The 11,891-nt window shown below is 43.3% G+C and overlaps 1 protein-coding gene across 1 annotated transcript in view; it reads right to left on the reverse strand.

The window, feature by feature from the left end:
* Positions 1-11,674, reverse strand: part of LOC126393291 (interleukin-1 receptor type 2) — a 14,406-nt gene extending 2,732 nt beyond the window's left edge. The window contains exons 1-9 of the mRNA XM_050049379.1: positions 11,465-11,674; positions 10,150-10,239; positions 9,717-9,975; positions 8,411-8,585; positions 7,916-8,093; positions 7,161-7,238; positions 7,006-7,071; positions 6,790-6,925; positions 1,504-1,649 (exon numbers count right to left, since the gene is read on the reverse strand). Of these exons, the coding sequence (XP_049905336.1) occupies positions 1,504-1,649; positions 6,790-6,925; positions 7,006-7,071; positions 7,161-7,238; positions 7,916-8,093; positions 8,411-8,585; positions 9,717-9,975; positions 10,150-10,231 (1,120 nt within the window). The 5' untranslated portion in view covers positions 10,232-10,239; positions 11,465-11,674. The remainder of the gene's footprint in view (positions 1-1,503; positions 1,650-6,789; positions 6,926-7,005; positions 7,072-7,160; positions 7,239-7,915; positions 8,094-8,410; positions 8,586-9,716; positions 9,976-10,149; positions 10,240-11,464) is intronic.
* Positions 11,675-11,891: the final 217 nt, after the last annotated feature.

Here is an 11,891-nt window from a genome sequence, read left to right on the forward strand (position 1 = left end):
CATAGACTTGTGCTAATAACGTTAGCATGTTGTATTGGTGGGGGAAATGTGTCCAGATAAAGACAAGTGTTTGTCTGTCAGTTCTGCGATTTATAGTGAAGCTGATTTGCGTACTTGTGTTTGAAACTGTCTCTATTAAGCCATGTTTAATGTGTGTTTAATGTGTTTAATGTGTGTTTTGAATCAACTATATAAATAAAGTTTGATTTGAACTAAACTTTACAGCACTTAACACAGTCCTCCACCGCTGACTAGTGTTTTGGAGGTGTAACTGCAGAGTGACACAGACACGCCACCACAGAAGTAAAAATAACGTGCAGATTTTTTTCCTACGACTAATCGATTAGTTGAAGATTATGTGCGACTTTAGTCAACCAAGATTTTCTTTGGTTGACTACAGCCCTACAAAACACCATCAGAAAATTTACATGATGAATAAAACCTGATAAACAACAACAATAATCTGACTCCAGAACAACAGCCACAGATAGAAAGAATGAACTTTGTTATCACAGTTGGTCCACCTTAACAGCCCACCTTAACAGTCCACCCTAATTGTCCACCTTGACAGTCTATCTTAACAGTCCACCCTAACCGTCCACCTTAACAGTCCACCTTGACAGTCCATCTTAACAGTCCACCTTACTAGTGAGCCTTGTCAGGTTCTAATTGGAGGCTAACTCTGCTCGCTAATGTTGGGGCTAGTGCACCAGACTTTGAAGCCAATCTAACACAGCGTCTTAAGCGTTTGACTTCCTGGAAGAGGGATCCCTCCTCAGTTGCTCTTCCTGAGGTTTCTACCGTTTTTTCCCCCGTTAAAGGGGTTTTTTGGGGAGTTTTTCCTGATCAGCTGTGAGGGTCCTAAGGACAGAGGGATGTCGTATGCTGTAAAGCCCTGTGAGGCAAATTGTGATTTGTGATATTGGGCTTTATAAATAAAATTGATTGACTGATTGATTGATGTGAGGCTGTTGAAAAGATTTTCCCGTTGACTTCCATCAGGACACAGATGTCTGTTTTGAGTCTCGTAACTTTAATTAACATCTTGTTTCACTGGGTGCGGTTACATGATGGCTTCTCATTCGGAATTAAATAAATCTGAATGAAATCATTCAGAATTAAAGTCTTTCCAGGTAGTTTACATGGGAAATATTCATTCCGAATGAGGGTTTACACGGAGATCAGTTCAATCGCCTTTATTCGGGTCCGCGCAAGGTTTGGGTCAGGGAAGGTTTCTGGATAGGGGGTGGGTGGTTACGTGTTTACGTTTACCAGAAGAAAACACTGTAGTCCTCGCTCCGGATAACAAGTTGCTTGACGACGTTGTGCTTAGTGCCTTTTTCGGGCTTGTTTTGCTTATATTCTTTAAGCAGCAGTACGACAACAACCTTGTTCTGCTAATGTTTAATTTGTGCTGTGATTCGATCTAATCCACTGCGTCCTGAAATCCAATGATAGTCAAAGTGCTTCAGTGGCCATACACATGCACACACACACACACACCTGCTAGTTGAAGCTGTGCGACCACTTCCTGTCTCCCTCCTCGATTCTGAGCGACACACTTCAGCTCCGTTTTCACGTCTTGTTCTGTCATCTCGACCACAACGAGCCTCATCTCAATGTGGCAGCCATCAGACACCCTGGTTACCCTGGAAACAAGAGACAGACACTGTGGTTACCATGGAAACATGAGACAGACACTGTGGCTAACATGGAAACGTGAGACAGACACTGTGGTTACCATGGATCGTGAGATGTACATAAAATAATATTCTGATGTCATCAGCTGACATCACATCTAATAGGTTTTCTGTTAAAAGTTAAAATATTCAATTCATCAGATTCAAATCATTTCAAATCAAATTGATCTTTATTTGAAAACAATAATAATAATATTTGATAATAAAGATAATAATGACCGGATGTCGATTTATTAAATCTGAGATTGATGTTTTAACGCAGGCTCATTTCCACAGATGTGAAGCTTTAACCGCGTTAATCTCAGCAGTCTTTAAATTATTAAGTCTTCGTTCCTCAGATGCTGTGACGTAACTGTTCACTTCCTTTTCTCCGTTTTGCTGTTGTTATCATACAACCAACATTTAGTTATAATTTATTCAGTTTTATTGCTTCTCTGAATTTTATCTCCTTTATAAAATAATTCCTTGTAAAGTTTAAAGTTTTATTTCTCTGAGTCTCTGCAAGATTCTAATATACTGACGTCTCCCATCGAGTGATATCGATATCAGATGAATCGGAAGCTTGTGAATCAGTGTTGAATGGATTTAGGAAATCGATACCCAGGATGATACCCAGGGTGATACCCAGGGTGATTACGAGGGTGATACCGAGGGTGATACTGAGGGTGATACCCAGGATGATACCCAGGATGATATCGAGGGTGACACTCAGGGTTATACCCAGGATGATATCGAGGGTGATACCCAGGGTGATACCCAGGATGATACCCAGGATGGGTGATACCCAGGGTGATACCCAGGATGATACCCAGGATGATATCAAGGGTGATACCCAGGATGATACCGAGGGTGATACTGAGGGTGATACCCAGGGTGATATCGAGGGTGATACTGAGGGTGATACCCAGGGTGATACCCAGGATGATACCGAGGGTGATACCCAGGGTGATACCCAGGGTGATACCCAGGATGATACCGAGGGTGATACTGAGGGTGATACCCAGGGTGATACCGAGGGTGATACCGAGGGTGATACTGAGGGTGATACCCAGGATGATACCCAGGATGATATCGAGGGTGACACTCAGGGTTATACCCAGGATGATATCGAGGGTGATACCCAGGGTGATACCCAGGATGATACCCAGGATGATATCAAGGGTGATACCCAGGATGATACCGAGGGTGATACTGAGGGTGATACCCAGGGTGATATCGAGGGTGATACTGAGGGTGATACCCAGGGTGATACCCAGGATGATACCCAGGGTGATACCCAGGATGATACCCAGGGTGATATCAAGGGTGATACCCAGGGTGATACCCAGGATGATACCCAGGGTGATACTGAGGGTGATACCCAGGATGATATCGAGGGTGGTACTGAGGGTGATACCCAGGATGATACCGAGGGTGGTACTGAGGGTGATACCCAGGGTGATACCCAGGATGATACCCAGGATGATACCGAGGGTGATACTGAGGGTGAAACCCAGGATGATACCCAGGGTGATATCGAGGGTGACACCCAGGGTGATACCCAGGATGATATCGAGGGTGATACCCAGGGTGATACCCAGGATGATATCCAGGGTGATACCCAGGATGATATCAAGGGTGATACCGAGGGTGATACCCAGGATGATAACCAGGGTGATACCCAGGGTGATACCCAGGATGATAACCAGGGTGATACCCAGGGTGATACCCAGGATGATACCGAGGGTGATACCAGGGGTTGCGTTAACCTGATATTCTCGGTCATTGACGGTTTTTTTTACAACAATGACCACAATCTGAATTCCGTCGGTCATTTTGACCGGTTGCAATTACCACCCCTGCCCACATGACGGAGGAGTGCACAGTCAGTGGCTGTTGTTTTCACACTGCAGAGAAAAAATCATTCATCTGCTTCATGTAGCGTTGTTGAGTCCTGGACACACCGGACGCGTAGTGCCGCCGAAGTCCTGAGAGTGTACTCGCAGGTGCTTGACAGGCAGCGCATTTCTCCTGCGCTCTCCGCACCGGTTAAACATCGACTCCACGCGTCTGTTCCCGTCAGTACTCGTTTTTTCATTTCAACAGGTCATTTTAAACATGGGTAAGTCCATATTTTAATCGTTTTTTATAACGTAGTAAGTTAATTACAATTTGTCATTGCATGTCCATGTATTGAGCGTGTTGGATAAACACTGAATGAATAGGGCATATTGTTCTGACCATTTTATTTATGTAGTTATGTCTGTAGGCTCAGTGACACAAAATTAAAATTGAAATGAAGTGATTAGGGTATTGAAAAATGTGTTAGGTTATGCACTGTTGTGTTTTTTTAAATTATAAACACGGTATTTTCTCCTCACGTTCCTCAGTGCGTGCTGTTGTTATTTTATTTTGAAATATGGCCGGATTCTCTCGTCTTTTCTGTGTCCGACCTCCTGTTTGGTACGATCCGCTCTATCCAGCTTGACAGAAGCACTCGCGGCTCGCGTGAAAAATAGACCAGATACCGAACTGAAGCGCTGCCTCCGCGGGCACTCCGTGGGCACTCCGCTCTGCTCAGCGGCCTGTGTGGACAGTCAGATAGGTTAACAGGGGCACCGATTGAAAACTGCCTCCACTGCTGGGTGCTGCACTTGGGTTCCGTGTCCGGTGTGTCCAGAATGGCACGGGTGTGTGGATGTCTGTTCATCTTTTCGTTCATGTCCTTATTAATGCACAGTTTATAACTTGCTTGTTGGATTTATTAAAAACGAACGAATGAAAACTAATATCTTTGAATATCTTAAAGGAAAAATTAAAATGACCGGTAAAAATAGATTATGACCAGATTTTTATGACCCTGTCGGTCAAAATGACCAGCGACGAAAAAGTCTAGCACATCGTCTGGGTGATACCCAGGGTGATATTCCAGGATGATACCCTAGGTGATAACCAGGGTGATATTCCAGGATGATACCGAGGGTGATACCGAGGGTGATAACCAGGGTGATACCCAGGGTGATGCCGAGGGTGATAACCAGAATGATACCCAGGGTGATACCCAGGATGATAACAAGGACTCTGAGAATCTTTGTGAATACGGGCCCAGGATGATAACCAGGGTGATACCCAGGATGATACAGAGGGTGATACCCAGGGTGATACCCAGGATGATACCCAGGATGATACAGAGGGTGATACCCAGGATGATACCCAGGGTGATACCCAGGATGATAACAAGGACTCTGAGAATCTTTGTGAATACGGGCCCAGGATGATAACCAGGATGATACAGAGGGTGATACCCAGGGTGATACCCAGGATGATACAGAGGGTGATACCCAGGATGATACCCAGGGTGATACCCAGGATGATAACCAGGATGATACCCAGGGTAATACCCAGGGTGATACCCAGGATGATACCCAGGATGATAACCAGGGTGATACCCAGGATGATACCCAGGGTGATACCCAGGATGATACCCAGGATGATACAGAGGGTGATACCCAGGATGATACAGAGGGTGATACCCAGGATGATACCCAGGGTGATACCCAGGATGATAACCAGGATGATACCCAGGGTAATACCCAGGGTGATACCCAGGATGATACCCAGGATGATAACCAGGGTGATACCCAGGATGATAACCAGGGTGATACCCAGGGTGATACCCAGGATGATACCCAGGATGATAACCAGGGTGATACCCAGGGTGATACAGAGGGTGATACCCAGGGTGATACCCAGGATGATACAGAGGGTGATACCCAGGATGATACCCAGGGTGATACCCAGGATGATAACCAGGATGATACCCAGGATGATAACCAGGGTGATAACCAGGATGATACCCAGGATGATAACCAGGATGATACCCAGGGTGATAACCTGGGTGATACCCAGGGTGATAACCAGGATGATACCCAGGGTGATACCCAGGATGATAACCAGGGTGATACCCAAGGTGATAACCAGGATGATAACCTGGGTGATTCCCAGGGTGATACCCAGGATGATAACCAGGGTGATACCCAGGATGATAACCAGGATGATAACCAGGGTGATACTGAGGGTGATAACCAGGGTGATACCCAGGGTGATAACCAGGGTGATACCCAGGGTGATACCCAGGATGATACCCAGGGTGATACAGAGGGTGATACCCAGGATGATACCCAGCGTGATACAGAGGTTGATACCCAGGGTGATACAGAGGGTGATACCCAGGATGATACCCAGGGTGATACAGAGGGTGATACCCAGGATGATACAGAGGGTGATACCCAGGGTGATACAGAGGGTGATACCCAGGGTGATACCCAGAGTGATAAATATTAACATCTTATCAGATGTTAATATTTACTTTAAACATATTGTACCACAATAGCCAGAATCATAATTATAAAATTATTACTTTCATTAATGTTGTTGTAAGCTATTAACATTATTGTCTGTCTCTGTCTCTGTCTCTGTCTCTCTCTCTCTCTCTCTCTCTCTCTCTTTCTGTCTCATTGTGTCATACGGATTACTGTTAATTTATTATGCTGATCTGTTCTGTACAACATCTATTGCACGTCTGTCCGTCCTGGAAGAGGGATCCCTCCTCAGTTGCTCTTCCTGAGGTTTCTACCGTTTTTTCCCCGTTAAAGGGTTTTTTGGGGAGTTTTTCCTGATCAGCTGTGAGGGTCATAAGGACAGAGGGATGTCGTATGCTGTAAAGCCCTGTGAGGCAAATTGTGATTTGTCATATTGGGCTTTATAAATAAAATTGATTGATTGATTGATTGATTGATTGATTGATTGCTTGATTGATAACCAGGGTGATACCCAGGATGAGCCCTGTTCAGTATGTATTTAAAAAGTTGTTTTTTTAAATTTAAATTGTAAAATGTGATTGTACTAAAATTCATCTTAAGTTGAGGATTAACCTTTTTCTGCGGCGTCAGGATCCCAGAGTACGAAGTTAATTCCTACTCGTAGCTTCGTTTTTTTTGTTCGTCGCGACGTGAAGCTTTGTATGTGTTGAGTTTAAGGTTAAATGAAGTTGTTCAGTCACTTTTCGTGACCTCCTGTCTTTATAATGACAGAGCGTATTAGCAGTTACCTCCTTCCTCCCTGCAGAGCCCGCCCATCGAGGTATGATGACTCCACTGATTGGTAGTTGACCAGCCATGTGACCACAGTGGAGTCAGCTGTTTGACACTCAGTGAGCGCCGTACACGACAGCTCCAGTGCTGAACCTTTAGAAGAGTTAATATAGAGTTAATATATACATCCTGTTTGTTCGTTAACGTGTTTAACGAACCTTTCTATCACTCACCATGTGAAGTCTCAAAGATGGAACCGTTCAGCGGGGACACGATCACAGGAGGTCGAATCATCGGCGCTAAGACACGAGGAGACACGTTAAAGTTCTAACTTCAGTTTTATCATCCTGACATATAAAAATAAAAATAAATAAATAAATAAACTCACTGTTGGCAGTGCTGCTGCTGATCGGTCCGGGGTCAGAGGTCGACGACAGGTCAGGTTCAGTGATTTCAGGCTCCCAATCTTTATTTATGTTAAAACAAACAAAAAGAAAACTTATTTATAATAACAACAACTACAGAAACAACAATAAGACTATGATGGTACTGATTGATGGCAGGCCACAGTGTTTTGTGTGAGACAGTCGTCTGGTTTGTGTGTTACACCTGTCCCACCAGCAGAGGGCGACACAGGCCAACTAATGATGTCTCTTATTGACTAATGTTTTCTGATTATTACTACGATCCTGTAACTACAATTTATGTATGATTGTTGTTTTGTCTAAATTTGTGATTTTTTTCTTTTTTTATATAAAAAATGTATTTTTATCATGAACCTGTGAAACAATAAAGAAATATGAAAAGATATTTACATTCATCCAGAAAACAAGTTAACACCTTACAGGTGATACAGATGGAGATATAGATATAGATAAGGGCCGTCTACACCAAGAATGATCATTATAAATATACTGTTTAAAAAATCGTCCACACGACAACAGTAATGATGAGCGCTGTGGAAAACGACATCGTTAGGATAGTGTTCAGAGCGGTGTGATAAACAACAGGAAGCATAAACTGTGCGCTCGGCTGTCAGTGTTCACAGGACGTTGGTATGGTCATGGTTATAGTTATGGTTCCAGTTGTCCTTTATTCTACACTCATAAATCAAAGAGTGATGCGTGTCATGACGTCACCCACCTTCCACACGGAGCACGATGGTTCTGCTGACTTTGTACGTCTGGTCGTTGATTAGCGCTCTGAGCTGACAGGTGTAGACACCTGCATGGGACCGCCTCACAGTGGGGATTATGAGTTTACCTCTGTTCTGGCTGAAGGAGCTCGCTCTGCCCGGCCGAGGCGAGGTGGGACTGGAGTCCTGTCAGGAAACAACACACTGCATCACTTACAGGAAACACAGAGAGTGTTCGACTCTATCCGAGGCCATCTGAGGTCCAAAGAGTCACAGATCTGGTGCTGTGTGAGTTTAAAGGCTGAGGTATTCATAAAACGGGAGGATGATTAGTGTGTTACAGTGTGAGGTCTGACATCAGACCTCCACCAGCAGGAAGTGAAATGATATATAACCAGTCTGCCCTGTAGAGCTCGTACCCGCTGACATCACAGTATCTGACAATGATAAATAGATTTTACTTTAAACACTGTTGGGCTGAGGATGTCGTTACGCTCTCTGACCTTGTGCCACTCAATCCGTCTTCCCGTCTTGTTGAAGTGACTCAGAGATGGACATGAGAGTCTCAGATTCTCTCCGACCACGGCTCGGACTGGATACGACACTTTCACCATGTCAGCGGCGTTTGACTCGTACACCTGCAGCCTGATACTCCCAGTTACACAGTAGGTTTCATTTCTGGAGACAAAATGGGGACAAAATTCTTCAGTCGCAGGAAACAAGAAGGTGTAGCACCTAAAAAAAAATCATTCTTCAACCAGAAAGTTTGAATCCTGATGATGGTGCTGAGAAATCTGCTGTCTGTACATTAACCTCTGCGGCAACAGAGGGACGACTTAGAAAAGATGTGATATAAATCTGATCATCAAATGAATTCAGATTAACATTTCCCACCATGTGATCGTCACCACAACAACAAGCAGTCAGAAGAAGACGTATAGAAAAATGTGAAATACTTAACTTACTGAAAAAAATCTACCTTTGAATATATATATCATCAGAATATTTATTTTTTCAGTTGTTACATGGTGTGGTGGATTTTTTGGAGAAAAAGCTGAAGGCCCAGTGCACTGACGCACACGTGTTGAAGTACGTCGGTTGTTTTAAACACGAACTAAAAACACTCTGAGGCGAGTCTGACTGTTTGGACGCTGCTACTCTGACTTTGATTTGATTTTAGAGCATTGAAGTGAGCAAAGAGATGGAGAGACACCGCGGTGGATGAGCTGAGGTTAGCGCTGTTAGCTTAGCCTAAACCTTTATGAACAGTTTGGTTGTAATTCTGCAGTGCTGAACGAAAACAACTCCCGCTGCCAGCAGCTGCTACAGATCCATCACATTTCATCACATTTCGTCACATCAGATACTGAAACTAATGAACATAAACAGACCGACCACCTGTTGTCTATCAAGGAGGATGTCTGACATCTGCAGAGTTTTGATGAGCTATACTGTATGTGACTTTAAATACAAGATGAAGTGACCGCTGCTTCTCAGTGTTTCTCTCCCTCCTGCCTGATGTCACCTTATCGGCTGCTCTGATGGAAAAGTACAAAAAATAAAGATGGTGTCGAATACGATCTTGACCCCGCCCACATATTTCAGCAACCGACCGCCAGTCCTATGGTGACACCCACAGTACGTCATCAGAGCTCCAGCTGAGCTTCAAATAAGGCGTGTTAGTTATTCCTGTCAGTGTGTTTGTGCCTTTAAAGGAAATGATGTCGTCCTAGATTTATCAGCGCTGCACTTGGAATAAAAAACACAATTTCTGTGTTGGCTGTAAGAACAGGTGAGTTTTAATGTTACCTGTAAGAACAGACATATTCCCCTGAGTCTGAAGCCTGAGCTGGGAGGAACCACAGCTGTTTGTTATGCTGCTGAACGCGCCCCTCGCTGTGATAGGCCACGCCCTCTGGCCCGTTGTCCTTGGTGATGAGGTACTTCGCTGTTGGGAGGGCAATGTTGTGTTCTCGGAGCACGGTCTCAAACATAGGGAAGAAGAGGATTATGGCCTCGCCCTCCACTCTCGAAATGTTCAGCTCTGTAGACACCAGCGAGCAGCCGCCTGGAGACGAAATCATTCAAATAAAAACTTTATTATTAAGGTTACAGAAACACGTCGTTTACCTGTCCAGCCAAAATCTGTTCGCTCTTTAAATACAGGAGAGTCTGAAACTATCGAAGTTTAACTCAGTGATGTTTTTATAATGTGCACTGACATCACGCAGAGCATGCTCACCTTTGACTGACAGAGGAATCAGAGGAGGATTTCCATAAACGTGTTGGACGATGACCACAAACATAAATGCCAAACGCACCATGACGACGTCTGCAGGGACACAGAGAGAGATCAACCATCAGCTGACATAACGGTGTCGAACCAATGAGCCGACACAGACAGCTGCAGGTGTTCAGGTGATTTCAAGTTTCAGATTTAATATTCAAAGTTTAAAAGAAGAACAAACGGCAGTAAATTCACTCACAGTGAGGACGACACAATAATTAAACTCCTTCAGACTGCAGGAGGCGACCCGACATCTGATGTTTCCTCCACCAGCTCAGAGTTTAAATGATGGCTGGCTTTAATTTAAACTCTTCTGTAGATTGTAAAACTTGTGACATCACATGAGGCGTCACCGAAACACTCCCGTTCAGCCCGCCCCCATGCTCAGCGGCCAAATATAACCACGGGGCTTTACCATGAGTCACTTTAAGGCCACTGATATTAAAGGTCAGCAAATCTGATCACTCACAGTGATGATGGGAAAACACACGTTTTTATTGATATATGTTTTTAATTTATGATTAAAATACAAACCTTTAACAGAATTAATGGATAACTTTAAAGATTAGAAGAGTTCATTTTTGATCTGTGTTCTGATTTATGGTGGCAGAGCTTCACCATAAATGGTCTCATAAAAAAAAAAAAAAATCATGAACTGTGCTTTAAGTAGAAAATATAATCAGTTGTATTAAAAAGTAGAAATAGTAAAAAATAATGTTAAAAGTGTTTAAAAATATACAAAATAGTTTCGTTATATTTCAACTTTAAATCATTTTTAATTTTGATGAAATATCTTGGAAAATATTGATAGTTAATTTACATCAGGAGGAGATAATTGACTTTGAGCTCAATATAATTTAAGATTTGTTTTTTAAAGATAAAACTAACAAAGTGCTGAGGCCGACAACAGAAGGAGTAAACATCAACAATGAATCAATACTTGTGCTGTCAGAAATGTTGATTTAATATGATTGATTATTTATTTATTCTGAATATTTGAAATGTTTTAATAATCATTTTCCTCAGAATGGATACAGCATCTGATCTCTGACACTGTCGTCTTTATATTTATATTAAATAATAATTTAGATCTTCATTTTTTTAGTTTTTCCTCCTGGTGTCAGATATCGATTTATTTTAAAGGTATCGACATTACACAGTTTAAAAACACTGATCACAATAAAACTGTTTCAGATATTCACTATCAATATTCATTTGATAAAAAAACTGTACACACACACACACACACACAGCAGGAGAGAGTACTCACAGTGTCCAGGTGAGCGTGGCGACCCCGGCAGTGTGACGGTCAGACAGACGTGGTGACGGTGGCAAGCGCAGCTTCATGTGGTCGGTGTCCTGACAGCTCAGAGGGAACCTTCGCTCTCTTTTTAAAGTTTCCTCTGAGATGGAAATTTCTCAGGTTTCTCAATGTAACACAGCAAACTGTACAACTCACCACACACAGCTGCTGACTCCTCTCACACACACACACACACACACACACGCTGTACGTTGTGGGCGGAGCTGCCGGTATTTCATTCTGATAAAAATAAAAAAAGTTGGAGTGTTTACGACTGTTGTGGACGTTTGTCTGACATCATCTGTCTCTGACGTCAGCGGAGGACATCTCCATGTTTGTTTTAGCACAACACACACACGCACATACACACACACACACACACACACACACACAC

This window comes from Epinephelus moara, chromosome 7, assembly GCF_006386435.1.
Source record: "Epinephelus moara isolate mb chromosome 7, YSFRI_EMoa_1.0, whole genome shotgun sequence".
Classification (NCBI taxonomy): domain Eukaryota; kingdom Metazoa; phylum Chordata; class Actinopteri; order Perciformes; family Serranidae; genus Epinephelus; species Epinephelus moara.